This window comes from Chionomys nivalis, chromosome 17, assembly GCF_950005125.1.
Source record: "Chionomys nivalis chromosome 17, mChiNiv1.1, whole genome shotgun sequence".
Lineage (NCBI taxonomy): Eukaryota > Metazoa > Chordata > Mammalia > Rodentia > Cricetidae > Chionomys > Chionomys nivalis.
Window position 1 is genome coordinate 47585067 of NC_080102.1, and position 16149 is coordinate 47601215.

At 40.5% G+C, this 16149-nt stretch overlaps 1 protein-coding gene across 19 annotated transcripts in view; it reads right to left on the bottom strand.

Annotated features, from left to right (window-relative positions):
- Positions 1-2068: 2068 nt before the first annotated feature.
- The window catches only part of Kif21a (kinesin family member 21A), a 111963-nt gene continuing 97882 nt past the window's right edge, over positions 2069-16149 (bottom strand). For all 19 annotated transcript variants that reach the window (XM_057792603.1, XM_057792592.1, XM_057792591.1 and 16 more), the window contains 7 exons: positions 13635-13771; positions 12478-12658; positions 11670-11834; positions 10451-10568; positions 8675-8845; positions 6783-6982; positions 2069-3295 (listed from right to left, as the gene is read on the bottom strand). In XM_057792603.1, coding sequence (XP_057648586.1) covers positions 3202-3295; positions 6783-6982; positions 8675-8845; positions 10451-10568; positions 11670-11834; positions 12478-12658; positions 13635-13771 — 1066 coding nt within the window. In that variant the 3' untranslated portion in view covers positions 2069-3201. The remainder of the gene's footprint in view (positions 3296-6782; positions 6983-8674; positions 8846-10450; positions 10569-11669; positions 11835-12477; positions 12659-13634; positions 13772-16149) is intronic.

A 16149-nucleotide genomic window follows, 5' to 3' on the forward strand; every position in this document is an offset into this window, starting at 1 on the left:
GGCACAGCCATATCATCCCTGTACTTGGAAGGCAGAGGCAGGCGGATCATATTTTATGAGGCAACCTGCTCCCCGTGGTGAGGTTCTGTCTCAAAACAAACAGCAAATCCCCACCAACTAAAACCGAAACAAAATCCTCAATCTTTCCCTTATTTATTTGGGGAAATATCAAAATCAAATACAATAAATAATGATACTTCACAGAAAGATTTTTAGGTAAGAGATTATAGGTGCAATTGTCCTCAGACCACCAGTCACCAGGTTAGGGTGTTGTCGCCTGGATGAAAAGCATCTTCATCCCAGAAGACTTGGCAACTCAGGCACGTGGAGACCTTTCTCTGCAGGGTGGTTCTTTTATAGGAAGATGAACTAGATGAGGCCACTTTACCCCGAAGAAATGCCTAGAGTAAAAGTTAGACAAGAAAGTCTTCTCAAGTTGCTGATTCTTTGTTGCTGGTATCTATGCCACTTCCAGGGACTGGGAACCCAGTTTCTGGAACTCTTTATTACTTGTCTAAGCTGCAAGAACATCAACCTAGCTGGCCAGGTAAATCAGGGAAAGAACTTACTTATGGATATTAGGCAAAGTGAAAGGTTCCTAAGTCTCCAGATAATGAGATTGGCCACTGTTAAAGATTGTCTCTGTTACTTTCCCATAGCACACACAGCTCTGCTCAAATCCTTGCTCCCTAATTGCCTCCTCTTCCCCTTCTTTCCCTTCTTTTCCTCCATTTTCCATTTTCCCCTCTTCTGCTTTCAAATACTCCTTTAGAAACTTTGCTGCTGCTGTTCTCCATATGAAAGAAAACATCTGATTTTGTCTGCATCTGGCTTCTAGCCCTAGTATGATGTAAACTCAATTTACATCCATTGCCCAGGAGATGACGCGATTTCATTCTTCTTCATGTGTATATATGCTGTTTTATTTCTCCACCTGTTGAAAGGCAATAATCATATCTTAGCCGTTGTGAGGATTGCTGCAATCTCCTTCAGGTATATTTCCAGGAGTGGTATATCTGGATTATATGGTTGTTTTAGATTTCTGTTTTGTGTTTTGTTTTGGTGGGTTGGTGGGTTTTGTGTGGGAGAGGTTGTTTGATTTTTGTTGGTGATTTGATGCTGATTCTTGGGCATGCTAATCTGTTCTACCACTGAGCTAGCTGTCCAGCCTTTAGCTTTCGAAATGTCTGGCTGGAGGCTGAAGGTACCTTTGGACCTATTTCACTCCAGCTGGGCTAGAATTCTGAAGCCATACCTCTGCCTCCCAGTGTTGGGATCACAGGCCTGTACCGCCACATCCAGCTAATTTTAGTTTCTTGAAGAGTTTTCATATTGTTTCCCATTATGGCTGGACTAATGTTATTATTACCAGCAGTTTTTGGTACGTTTCACAATAGCCGTTCTCACACGGGTGAGATGGCATCTCACTGCAGTTTTGATTTATTTTGTTGATGACTAACGTGTTTTTATGTAGTCCTCAGGTAACAACCAAAAACCTGTAAAAACAAGAACGCAGAGGCTGGAACTATGGCTTGGTGATTAAGAGCACTGGCTGCTCTTCCAGAGAACCAGAAGAATATGTCCCTTCATTTAAAAAAAAAATGCTTTCCCTAAAACACCATACACATGCATAAAGGAAGATAAAGAAATAGATGTAGAGCTCAACATAAAACAAACAGGTAATATCTGGGACCTAAGAAAAATTATAACACAGAGTTTGGCGCCCGAAAGCCTCTTCTGCAGCTTACACCTGCCCTGTCTTGTCTCTGTCCATGCCCTTTTCTGCTTGGAGGCAAGGTCACTGCCTTCACATTTATCACAATAATTTTTGTATTATTATCTATATTCAAATCCCTCTGGTTACATCAACTGATTTAATTTCTTTAACTAGCATTTCCATGGTTCATCAAACTGAGGTTACAGCTGGGGCTTTTCAAACTGTTTTCTATCTCATGAACAAGGAAAGAAACAGTTGGACAGCTGGGTCTTTGCTCACACCACACGCAGACGAACAAGTTTTACTACCACTGGAATTTTCTTCCAATTAGAAAAAGAGGAGCAGAATAAAAACAATTCATAGCATCATGTTTATTTAAGCACTAGCTAAACTTTCATTTACAAACAAATATTTTCAGGGCAAAAAAAAACACACAAGACAATCATTTCAAAAGTTATACCATTACATAAAATTAAACTTGCAGAATTTACAAATTAATATTCTGAGCAGACAGATAAATTATACATCCTTTAACAAAACCCAATCAAACAGTAGGTAGAAATTCATACAGCCATAATGCCAGATAGTCTCTCTTTACAATCTACCTATTTACATTGTTTCCCACCACAAAATGATAAAAGTCTACTGAGGTGTGCAAACACAGTATATTTAAAATATATTTAGCAGCATATAAAAAAATCAGAGGAAAGAGAAAGGAGCTATTACTATGAAATAAAAAGAAATTAAAAGATAATAATAGAAACAATTCCATAGGAAAATAGATGAAAATATCTTTCTGTTAGGAAATCAACAGCTCACCGTCACAGAATACAGGCCCAGCACTAAAAGCACAGCAGCTGTGTGGTAGTTCCGTGCTGAGCACAGAGTGCAGAACAACCGAAAGCTTTGGTCAATACAGGTAAACATGAACATTTTAGCACAAACTGTTACCTTTCTTAGCAGACTAAGATCAAGTATGAGAAACCATCAATAACAGTTTCTGATTCTATTATTCCATTACACTGAAAGAGCCTTGAAATTTGGAACGCCTTATAGCCTGACAAAATTCCTGATGAGCAGGATGAATGGTTCCAAGATGTGTTCACAAGGTGTCAGTTATGTGAACACATCGGAACGAGAAAACAGGGAGGCGTGTTTTACTCTGGGTATGCTTCTGGCTGCCACAAAAGCAGACATCTTAGAACTCAAATTACTTGAAAGTATCTTTTTCTAGCTAGGCACAAACATCCAGCCACAGTCAAAGTGTGGTTCAAGCAATACATCAATTGTAAGAAGCATATGTGTTGGTAGATATTAATATTACACATACAAGACAGTACAGTTTGATTAGAATACATTTTTATCTAGCAAACAGGTTCCGATATATTTCCAGTTGTTTCCATTACTAATAAGTGCAGGGCATCCTCTTCCTTAGGGAACGCAGAGTCCTCACAGTGTGGGTTTATGCTAATCTCCAGTCATGTTTAACTGCTGGCCGTGTCTTCGCCCAGATCGCCTGTGTCAGAGATTTGACCGTCTTGCAAATTGTGGGCTTTCCAGATCCTCACAGTCCGATCACTACAAGACAATGAATTTAAAATGGACATATGAGCAGTGGCAGGAACGTCCAAATAGCTCTCGGAATGACTTATAAAAATGACTTTCCTCAAAGGTCTTTCATTAATGCACGTAAAAGTTGTGCGATGTTGCGTAAGAAGAGCAAACACAAATCCGTAGAACACTTCCTGCCTGGAATGTTTCTGCATCACACAGCGCAGAGAGGAGAAAAGTGCACAGAGCACCAAGCTGAAGAGACAGGAAGCGGGATCCGGAGTTACAGAATTGGGAATTTACCCAGCAGAGACCCAAGGTCGCAGGATCTATTCAGGGAAGGACTTTGTAAACCTCTGTAGGAGTCAAGTCTTGTGTTCCATTGGAATAATAGAGTGCTTGTTAGATTGCAGCTCAGCAATCAGTTTTGATTAATAAAAGACAAGTGCCACTGAGTAAAATTATTTTTGTACTTCATTAAGACAATGCTGACTTGGAGGAGGTTGAACTATCACCCATGATTAGTAATCTCCTATTTTATGTTATTTACTTATTAATTTATCTATGTCATATATATTTTAAATGTAGCTTTTAAAATTTAAATATATTTTTATTTAAAATATAAAATTAATATAGTTTATTTATATTATATATTATTATAAATTACAAGATTAGTTATAAGAGCTCTGTTGAGGTGAAATCTTCTGAGACTCATTGAAACAATGGAAAAGTATTCCTACAGGGTCAACACCAAAAAGAAGGGGCTCAAAGGGGCCAAGGCTGCACTTCAAGTGGGCAGCAAACAGTGAGAGGCTGCTGGTGAAGAAGCATCCTCAGGTGCAGTGGAGAACCCAGGATAGTGGCAGATCTGCAATGGGGCTTGCCTGCACCCCTAAAACAAGCTCTGTGTGCCAGGGATGGCAGAGGAGGAGAACTGGGCCTGCCCAGGAATGTTAGAGCCAGAGGACTACTCAGTAAGTCCCAGATATCAGACACTGAGCTACAAAGCCAGAGGACTACTCAGTAAGTCCCAGATATCAGACACTGAGCTACGGAGCTGGATTGTTGTTTGCTTTAATCTTATTTGTTTATAGGCCCAGGTTTTTCCCTTTTGAAATAAGAAAGTTTCTTTATTTTACAGGAGTTGTCTGTTAAGACACTAGATTTTTAAAAGCTTTGGAACTTATAAAAGTTACATCAAACCTTGGAGACAAAGAATTAAAAAGTTACGGGATTATAGTTTAAAATCGTGTGTCTGTGTGACAAGTGGTCAAGGGGAGAGTGCTCTAGTTAGCTTTAACTGTCATCCTGACACAGCCTAGAGTAACATGAGAGGAAAGTCAACTGAAGAATTGCCCGGATCATATTGACTCATGTGCATGTCTATGGGAAGTTGTCTAAATTATTAATTGATGTAGGAGGGTCCAGCCTACTGTCCACAATACCATTCCCAGAGCTGTGTAAGAAAGCTAGCTAAGCATGATCCTGTGAACGAGCTCAGAAGAAGCATTCCTCCACAGTTTCTGCTTCGAGTTCCCGCTTGACTTCCCTTGATGATGGGCTGTAAGCTGTAACAATCTGCTCTAACTTGCTGTTGCTTGGTGTTTTATCACAGCAACAGAAGGGAACCTAAAACTTCTTTAAAAAATGCTTTATGGATAGTAGGCACTATAAAATGTTTGATAGGTAAAATATAAATAGCACTCGCTTTAAAATAGACCTTTGAGCTAGGGATGTAGCTCAGTTGTAGAGTAATTGCCAAGCAAGCATAAGACCCAAGGTTCCATTGTAGTACCCACACACACACAAAAGTATTTAGCTTCTTAGATTTTATTGGCATCTAATAGTCCTTGAGTAACAATGAAAAGTTTAATTCTCAAAAAAAAAATATAAGATCATGTCATGAAAGGTGAGTATAATTAGTTACTCACACACCAATCCCTGGTACCCAGTGATATACAACACTTAGACTTATCTTAAACATATTATCTTCATGGTCTGTGTTACCCTTCATCACCTGAGCTGTCACCATCACCCAGTCAGAGAAGAACCTGCATGGCCTGTGTCACTCTAGGTCACCTGAACTGTAGCCATCACTCATCAGAGAAGAACCGGCATGGCCTGTATCACCCTAGGTCACCTGAGCTGTAGCCATCACTCATCAGAGAAGAGCCTGCATGGCCTGTGTCACCCTAGGTCACCTGAGCTGTAGCTGTCACTCATGACAGAAGAGCCTGCATGGTCTGTGTGGCCCTAGGTCACCTGAGCCATAGCCATCACTCATGAGAGAAGAACCTGCATGGCCTGTGTCACCCTAGGTCACCTGAGCTGTAGCCATCACTCATGACAGAAGAGCCTGTATGGTCTGTGTGGCCCTAGGTCACCTGAGCCATAGCCATCCCTCATCAGAGAAGAACCTGCATGGCCTGTGTCGCCCTAGGTCACCTAAGCTGTAGCCATCACTCATCAGAGAAGAACCTATTTGGTATTTGAGACACCCTAGAGTCAATCCCCAGCAGAGAAACAATAAAGAAAAAGAATAGGGCATTTAGCAAGAAAATGCAAACACAGGCAAGCAATCCGGACTCAGTTGATGATGACTGCAGTACACACTGCATGGCAACGATGGCCGTCTTTCTACCTTGCTCAGGCATCTGAAATGCCACCGCAGGAGGCCTCCCTCCCTCCCTCCCTCCCTCCCTCCCTCCCTCCCTCCCTCCCTCCCTCCCTCCCTCCCTCCCTCCATTACTGCTGTTTTGTAACCCCACCCTTGCTCATTGTCATCATTGCAGTTTTTCCCTTCCTTATTTTCTGCTCCTTCTCGTTGGAATAGAAGGTAGAGTTTGTGTTTGCTCTGCTTCCTGCTCCCTTCCTAAGAATCTAGAATAAGACCAGGCACACAGAGGTTCATTATGAGTAATCAAATAAACAAGACATGAATTAGTCAATCGAACTCTTCACAGGAGGGAGGAAATATGTTATTATCACCTTCTTACATATTAAGTGAAGAAAGAAATGTAAAGACTGTTAAAAAAATAATTTGTTCTAAATATAAATCAAAGCAAATTAGCTGCTCTTCTAAAGACAGAAAAATTCAAAATTAGTCATTAATGCATTTTTTTAAGTCACCAAGAAAAGATCAGATGTCGGATTCATGATATGCAGGGTACTAACATGGAAGTAATGTCCCATTCTCATGCCAGCCTAAACTTGTAATGTATATCAGAAATTATAACTTAGGAGCCAGGTATGATGGCACACCACTACAATCTCATCTCTTGCGTACTAAGACAGAAGGATGATGAGTCCTAAGCCAGTCTGGACTAAAGAGCAAGGTTATATTACAAATAAATCAATGAAAGTAAATCAGTCATCACGAACTAGTTGCTAGGATGGCCGTAAAGAGAGAGGGATCCCCCTCCCTCCCCCCGGGCTATGTTTGCAAATCCTACAGGATTTGTTCAGTCTGAACACAAGCAACGTACCCAGGGCACAACCACAGGAGGAAACTTACTCTGCTGCGGTGAAAACGTGGGTAGAATTAACACAGATGGCATTGATGGGACTGTCATGACCTCTCATCTCTCCAACTGGCACAAAAGTATCCACGTTCCAGAGTTTCAAAATACCGCCTCTGCAGCCGCTGAGTAAAACCGGGTGGCCTGGCACCAGGCCCAGGGCACAGACCCAGTCCTTGTGTGCATTTGGGACTTGCTGGGAGAGAAGAGAGAAAGCAGCATGGAAGAGGAATCTTTCAAAACCAGTGGCCACACCAAAAGTGGTTATAGGACTCTTAGCGGCGAAACTCAGAGTCAGGGATGCAGAACGTTCTCAAAGTTACGGAGGCCAATTTCTACACATTCAGCGATTTAAACAATAGATCTACGACTTGCTTCCCAGTTTCCAACACCGTTTTCAGTATTAAAGACATAGCATTAATAATCTATAGCTTCTAAATGACTCAAAAAACACACAAAAGTTTTCTCCTTTTTCGTTACCTAAAATATCCATAACAAAACAAATTTGAAAACTACAAACTGGCATGCATATTGATTAGAAGAACTGTCTCATGAAAGCAGTCTTACACTTTGCTAGAGAATATGCAGGCCTAAGAAAATGGGAGTTTATTTATTTCATGATTAACACACACAGACAAAAAAAAGTACGACTAGATAATACCATATGACCAGATTTTATGTATAAACATATTTATGTTCACAATATTAAAAACTACGACCATGCATATATATATATATATATATATATGAAAGAGTCTGAAGTGTTCTTCTAATGTTCATGCTACTTGTGCATTTTCTCTTTACCTGCACTCTGGAAGCAGGGAAGGGTAGCAGCTGTAATGCATACATGCAGAGAATTGCAAACAGACTTCTCTGTTTACTAATTTCTTCCCTGATACACTACAGCCCCGCACTCATTCTATAGGAAATGGAAGCACTGCCTACTAAAATAGTCCCAGGACTGAGGAGTCTCTCAACTCCAGGTGATCTTCACGTAGCTTGGGGCAAACGTAAATGTTCTGCCTCAAGGTGTTTTTTTTTTTTTTAATTTATTTATTTAGTATGTATACAATAGTCTGTCTGTGTGTATGCCTGCAGGTCAGAAGAGGGCACCAGACCTCATTACAGATGGTTGTGAGCCACCATGTGGTTGCCGGGAATTGAACTCAGGACCTTTGGAAGAGCAGGCAATGCTCTTAACCGCTGAGCCATCTCTCCAGCCCCTCTCAAGGTGGTTTTTAATAAAGAGATCTACACAAAAATTCTCCGTCTTTCAACCTTCAGTAGTGGCATGTCTTTTCTTACCAAGCGTGTATTCATTGAATGTTTACCAACTTACCACTCTGATGGAAGTAGCTTTATTGGGGATAAAGTACAGAAAATACATTTGATATTGAAAGTGGAAAATTTAATGCGAATCTACACAACCTCCATTCTCAAACTGAGTCACAGCCCATCGGGGGGGGGGTTCAAATGACCTTTCACAGAGGCCACCTAAGGCCATCAGAAAGCATAGATATTTACATTACAATCCATAACAGTAGTAAAATTACAGTTATGAAGTGCAATGAAAATTTTATGGCTGGGGGTCACCACAACGTGAGTACTATATTAAAGGGTTACAGCATTAGGAAGGCTGAGAACCACTGATATAGAAGACCAATGAGATTTTTTTGGATCTAGTTGAATTTGGTTTGTGATGTTTAAATTTATTTGCAAAATGTTTTATAATAAAGACTGTAATATTATATTGAAAAAATTTTTAAAAATCTTTAAGAGAGACTCATGTTAAAGCAATGAGAATCTATATAGAACCCCCTGTCCCCCAAGTTGTTGGACTGACTCCTGTGTGGTTTGGTCACTTCATACCATGCAGTTTCTGAATTACCTGAAGAAGACCTTTCTGAGCCAAGTCCCACTTCTTGATTCCATTGTCTCTGGACCCACTGAATAGGTTATCCCCTTGAATGGTCAGTGCTTCTATGCCATCATAATGAGGAGGCTCAAAGTTGTGGGTGGGGCTTACAGTTCCAAGAGCCCCTCCGGTCACATCAAACATCTACAGGAGAGAAACAGAAAGACAGCAGTCATCCCGTGCGACTTTTAAACACACGTTTCCACGTGCCCATTCACTGGAAGACAAAGGTGCATCTAAGTGACCTGTTAGCCGCACGAACTTTGCAGGAATGACACGGAGGGATACTCCGAGCCCCATTCACACTGACTTCGTTTGCACATCACAGCCACAAACTTCACGAAAAGCAATTGGATTTTTTCATGTATGGTAAGGAAATGTGACATTCAATACTAAAGATGATATATAATATCAATACATTTGAAATTGAAATAATATCATGTTATTCAGTTAAAATTAGGTAGGTTTTCAGTTCCAGGTTCCTTCTCCACCTTCCCAAAGGTATCCTTCAAACCTTTTCATTTTTCTCTGTCACTTGGCTTAAAAGGACAACCTTTGCCTGAATAATATCAAAATCAGTCAATTAGCTCAGTTGGTAAAGTTCTTGCCTAGTATGCATGAAATCCAGTGTCAGTCTCTAGGACTAAATAAAATTGGATATAATGACTAATCTTGGTTGTCAACTGGACACATCTGGGAAGAAGAAACATCAGTTGAGGATTTGTCTTCATCAGATTAACTTGTAGGCATGTCTGTGGAACATTTCCTAGATTTACAATTAATGTGGAAGAGCCCAGTGTAAGTGGTAGCATCCCTAGGTAGGGAAGACTGGGCTGTATAAAAGGTAGCTAAACTTGAGCACTGGAGAAAACTCATAAACAGCATCCTTCTGTGTTTTCTACTGCAGTCTCTATATCCAGGATCCTGCCTGGAGTTCCTGCCTTATATTCCCTTCATGTTGGACTGTAACCTGTAATCTAAATAAACTCTTCTTTCCCAGATAGGCTTTGCTTAGTGTTTTACCATTGCAACAGAGAAGCAAACTAGGAAGCTGGCATGTGATGGTACAAGTCTATAGTCCCTGTGCTTGGGAGCTAGAGGCAGGAAGATTATAGGTTCAAAGTGATTTTGACCACAGAGAGTTCAAAGCCCAGCCTGGACTACATAATACCCTCTCTCACAAGAAACAAAAACAACCAAATTGGTAACTATAAATAAAGATTACGAAAACCAAAAAGCAAAGGGGAGAAAGGCGGGGAGAAGAGATCTGGTTAAGAGAAAGTGACCTTGCAAAGGGCCAAGAGTAAGTGACTGCGGAATGCTCTCAGCCCTAAGCAGGACATCTAGGTCACACCTCCAATGCCCAAGTGACATGGTAGAAGAGGCGGGCAGAAAGAAAGAATCAGAGGATGGGGAGCCCTACGAAACGCTGTCTTCCATACGTGACGTGACCGGTGCACTCAAGAATTCACAGCAGCCACGGTTGACTGCTGAAGAGTGGGGCCTGTCAACGCTCCATCACGGATGGAGAAGGCACACATGAGAACGCTCCCCTCCCCAAGGAGAAAATGACAGCCAGTATTTGCAGGAGGTGGGGGAGTTCCTGTTCTCATGCAAAACAAAACTAAGATGCTTAATCAACCTCAATGGTCACAGGAGAAAGAAAAGAGATGTGGGGCAGGGCTTAGATTAGTGAATACTTTGAAGCTATCACTCAAGAAAATGCAATTCCACGTCTATAACACACACCTTGATGTAGTGGTCCTTGGAACCAGTGATGATTAGGTCTTGCCCATTGGAGATCTGGTCTACTGTAAGGCACATAACAGGGCCCAGGTGGCCAGTTAGCTTTCCTGTAGACTGAAACCTTCAAAGAGAAATAAAAATGGCTGTTGAAAGCATTTAGAGCATAATGGAAGACTCATATAATCTATATTAATTCATGATATTTTTATTAATTTTCTTTTAGACTTGAGCCCTGCCTCTTGAAACCCTAGACAGAGTAACTAGAAATGACCAAATTAACATCCTAAGGTGGAATCTGGGAAATACTTAGATCTTATTCCAAAGCTTAACACAATTTATGAGATAAGCAAAATTCTGAGAAATTGTGAAACGATAATATTAATTCCTCCAAGAAAAGTTCAAACTAGTAAGTTCATGAACTCAGGAAAGACATGACTCATCCCTTTAGACTCAATTTGTCTTTGAATAAAACATTGATATCACTGCTTATAACATCAATGAAGCTATCAAGGAAGTGAGGTTATTTTATTCTATATATACACCTATTATATAACACAAGCACATACAGCATGCGTCTATGTACATATATACATTTATGTGCAGCTATGTATATGGGAAAATAGGCGAGCCCTTCATTAGTCCTTATAAAAACTGAACATGGCTAGAACTGGTATCTGACAGGTAAGAATGAACAACACCACACAGGCATGATGGCACACAGCTGTGACCCCAACCTTCAGCTGAACTATGAAGTTCGAGGCCAGTCTGAATGAAATAGCAAGACTTTTTTTTTTTTTTTAATGTGTGCAGTCAGTTGTCAGAGGGTAACAATGACCTTATGTTGCAGTCCTATCTTAAAGCAAGCTGCTGGAATACAGTAGTGCCTTTCACTTCTAGGATATCAATATTATAGCACCTCAAAATATGTTTTTCAGTCACTTTGTTAAGATAAACCTATATTTAATCCTGCTATTAAAAAAGAACACATTTACATTAACAAAGTAATTAAGAGAGCAGTTGTTTAAATTTTATCAAATCACTTTTTTTCACCCCATTGAATATGTAAATTGTACTGCTATTTGCAAAATAAAATATAATTGTAACAGTTTTCTAAATGGGAGCTAGAGGGGCATGTGGAAATTAGATCTCACAAGCATTATTGGTCTTGGTATTTAGAGCTGTATTTGATATATGCAAGAGATGCATTTTCTAAAAGTTCTACCTTTTCAGGTCCCACATCCTGACAGCATTTCCAGAGGCCGCGTAGAGGAAAGTACCAGTTGGGTTTAGTGCAATCTGATTGATCTGGCTCTCTCCAGAGGGAATAGCTACTGTCCGGCTGGCACTTGCAGAACAAGCTTCTCCAAGAGTAACTTGACCTGAAGATCTAGTAAGGAAGTAATAACAAAGTAAAATATATAATAACAAAGCAACCTAAGTCACGCTTTCTGCCACAAGCTTGGCTAGCAGCTCCCTAAATTCTCAAGACCCTGGCTGTGGACAATAGCAGAAGCCTGTGTGCTTATGGCCACATTCATAGTACCTAACACTAAGCAGGTGGTGACACCATGAACAAGTACTGGCCAATGAAGAGAATACGTGAATGAAGGTACCAAGGAGATCCCGCCTAAACTCTTAATGTGTGTGTAAATCCTTCCTCAATACTAACAATACAACTAACTGACAAATGGTCAGTTTAGTCATTTTCCAAGGACTGATACTTATAGAAATCACTTAATTCCATAAGGTAATAAATTGTATACTCAAGCATTGCCTTAGCATTTGGGAAAGGGAAACTATGAAATCCATACTTAGTGGCAGATTAATCCAGTCTATCTGTTCCTTTTCAGAATCCAGTCTTTGTTGTGCTCACCTTTTCCCTCAGTATTTTCACAGTGAACAATTAAACATCCTCTGAGAAGTAGATAAGTATCTTTTAAAAACTAAAGCTGTCAGCAGTTATTTAAAACTGTAATCAGTTTTATAAAAAAAACAGAGCAACTCTTGGTGTGTGTTTTCAAGGTACTTACGTTAATGTTCGAATGCACTTTGCTGAGTCTCTGATATCCCACACCTTAATATAAGATGTTGACACCGTGAAGACCAAACTGGTATAATTGCAGTATTTTACAGATACAACGTTGTTAGGGTGAACCCCTAGTGACATAATTTCCTGTCCAGTCACAAGATTCCAAACTTTACAGGTACGATCTACAACAAAAGAAATTAAGAAATGCTGTTGATATAAAATATTTTAGGTTCTTTTAACAACAGAAATTATTTTTTAAACAACATTCCACCATGGGAACAAAATTGCAGAAGATGGCGGTCTTCTCCAACTATCCGGCTTTAGGCATCATTGTACATCCTTCAATGTCTATGGAAACTTCATAGGCAAGAGAGGTAAAGTGGATCTAACCTAAGTGAGGTGTGTCTGGTGTCTTATTGTTTTAGGTTCTTGTAATGTAGCAAAGGGGCTTGTAGTGCAAGATTGGAGGTTTCTCAGTCTGGTTTGAACTACTAGCTAAATTAACACAGGAAAAACATTTTAGTATCTTGAGTTTATCTGTAACATGAAGCTGCAAGGTGTAGCTCATGGCAACTGTTATACTGAGACACATTTGTATCAAGGCTCAGTATCTCTGACATGTTTACCAGAAGTGGGGGTTGCTACTATTTTTTGCCACATTATATATTTTAGTGGTCTTTGATAAATTTGTATACTGTCCATTTCGAAAGCTAGAACACAGTATGCAGTAAGGGTCAATCACTGAAAGGAGGCGCGCTCTTAACACTGTGTTCACAAATATAAACAGTGGATTTACTGCCTTACCCACTAAGCAATGATTTTATATTTTATGCAATTTAGGAACTTGATTTAAGTAGTCTTTTAATTATTGTGTTTTAAAGCTATTTTTAAGTATATACATATGAGCATTATATGATTGCTAGCATCTTTCATTTTTAACTTTATTTTTAATTATGTGCATGGGTGTATATTTATGTGGAAGTATGTGCACGTGAGTGCAGGTGCACATGAAGGCCACAAGGGGTGCCAGATCCCCTGAAACTGGAGTTACAGGCAGTTGTGGGCGGCATAGCATGGGTTCTGGGAATAACTAAAATCCTACAGACCAGTACTACACACTCTGCACCACCAAGCCATCTCTCCAGCCATGGCTAGCACCTTTTGATCCAGTGAAGAGGAGATCGTCGGTAGAATCCACACAGAGCACAGCTTTCGTGTGCCCTTCAGCTATGTGAACACACTGGAGTGAAGACGGTCTGATTCCTTTGGAGGCAGGAAATGGGTTGATTATGCCCCTATGGTGGGGGAAAAAGATTGACTTCAGCATCTCTATTATGAAAGGAGGCTTATCTTTTCCTACCATTTTCAAAAAGCCTTTATAAATTATTATTAATATTCTCCAGACCGTCCCCTCCATTCGTTTAGTCAAAAGCAAGCTGATAAAGTGAGACATAACCGTGGTAGAGCACATATATTAATTAGACATCCACTAGTAACTAGTTTTGCAAGCAGTGAAAGGGACAATGTACCTGGTTTTCTTATTAACGATTTCATCTCTCTGATAATTCTTCCTTGTTATGACCAAAAGGGGGCAGAAATGACTGGCTGAAAGACCTGGCTTCATAGCGGGCAACATGGAATTCTATGCCTAAAGAGAACATGCTGGAGAATGTGTCACACATAACTCCTAAGCTACACAGAAAGCAGTATAAAGATGGAAAGAAGTTACAGATATCGGATGAGCAGAAAATTAAGGGAAGATGATGTTCAAGGACCAGCAACTGAAAGGGGTAGAAAAACCTTTGATGATCTCAAAGATTTTAAAGTGGAAGATGCAGGAAGTCAAGCTCCCTGGGAGCTGCTTACAGATGCTGCTTCTGCAGTGTCTGGGTTGTGCAGCAGGCCATGCGCTGGGGACTGCAAGAGTTATCAAATTACTGCCTGCCCCTAACTGGAAAGGGGTCTAAGGTAAGCTAAGAATGAAAATGAGTGTCAGAAAGAGTAAGGACGAGAATAACCCAAGAACAGAGAGAACCAGTCACTCAAATGCACTGCTAGTTTTTCTTCTTCCTGTGAGCTACACCATTAAATGTGTCTGTCTTTAAATTATTAGCGTTACTATTCATAATTCTCCGAAGGAAATTCCAGTGAAGAGGGAAAAGCATTATCAGTCCTTAGAAATCACAGAGGTTAATAAAGGGGAAAAACCAACTCAGACACTAACTTGTTGAGTCTCACATATTAAAAAAAAAAATGGGAAACTCTTTATAAACACTTTTAAAAGTAAATGTTCATCAGTACTACATAACACGGGCCAGCCAATCTCAGGGGGATGCCCCCTGTACGGTTATTAGGTGGTTAACAAGGGCATATGGTGTGCACATTTTACATTGACTCTAATAAAGTCTGAATGCCAAGCCTGTCAGAGAATATTCTTGAGAAGAGTGAGGTGAACTGATGTGTCACAGTGGCTGCACAGCACAGAGTTGCTCTAGAAGACCTCCGGCATTCAATTAATCTTTCCCTGACCCTCAAAACAGTCATGCCTTGCTAATGAAACCGATAAATTTTTTTTTTTTTTTTTTTTTTTTTTTTTTTTTTGGCCATCCAATGTGTCCCAGGCTTTATTTAAGAACAAAATGAGTGACAGGCTCACGATCAAAACAGCATCACTGAACTTCATCTTCCCCACCCTTTTTGTGCTTGCGACCCCTCCTCAGTAAAGGAGCTTCACCCCAAGGCTGTGGTGGCTCCAGGTTCTATCTACCTCTCTCCCCCTCGCCTCAGCTCACCTCATCCCCAGGCAGGGCTGGCGCCTCAGTTTGAATGCATGGGAGAGCCCAGAGCAGCGACGGGAACAGTAGGAAAGGCCTCGCCCTCAGGGAACGGGACTGGAGAGTAGAGTGTGGTAAAGTGGGGGCTCGCATAGCTTGGGGCACCAAAATGGGGCCCTGGGGGTAGAGGAAAAGATACAGGCCCCCCTGGGAAAGGGGACCCGGCAGCCTCATACTCTTCTCGTTGGGAATAATCAGCGCTTGATCGTTTGCCCTTCTGGCGACGGTTACAGAAACCGATAAATTTGATAGCTGAGTAATGTCCTGTGTTGCCTGGATAACAAAACTCACCCAAACAAGAAATTTATATGTAGCACTAACATAATAATTGGGTAAAAATTTAAACCTAGCACTAACGTCAAAGACAGAAGAGAATTATATAAGAGAAAAACAGAACTAACTTCCAGAAAAAGGGCTGTGTCTGTTCAGTACATAATCAAAGCTTAGCAATGTGTGTTCCCTGTACCAAAACTGCCAATGGCTTCTGGCAGAAGTAAACATCTCAGCAGGATGTACCGAGTCCATCCACATTCTGCCCAGGCCACGTCAGGCCTTAGCTCGAGGAGCTGTGTTTTAGGAACACTGAAAGTTAGGGTCTTTGTGAATTAAGGAAAAAGGAGAATAGAGCTGACAAGACAATAAAAGAAGGCATGCCGGAGAAAGGATGCAATTGTGAGATTGAAATTCTAAACATTTAGAGGGTGTCACACACACACAAAAAGATACTAAATCAATTCTCATGTAGCTGAAGACTTGGCTGGCAAAAAAAAAAATATGAAGAGACATGTAAAGGAAGTAAACAGGTTTATTTTTAAAACCATTATAATTAAGGTCTTTTT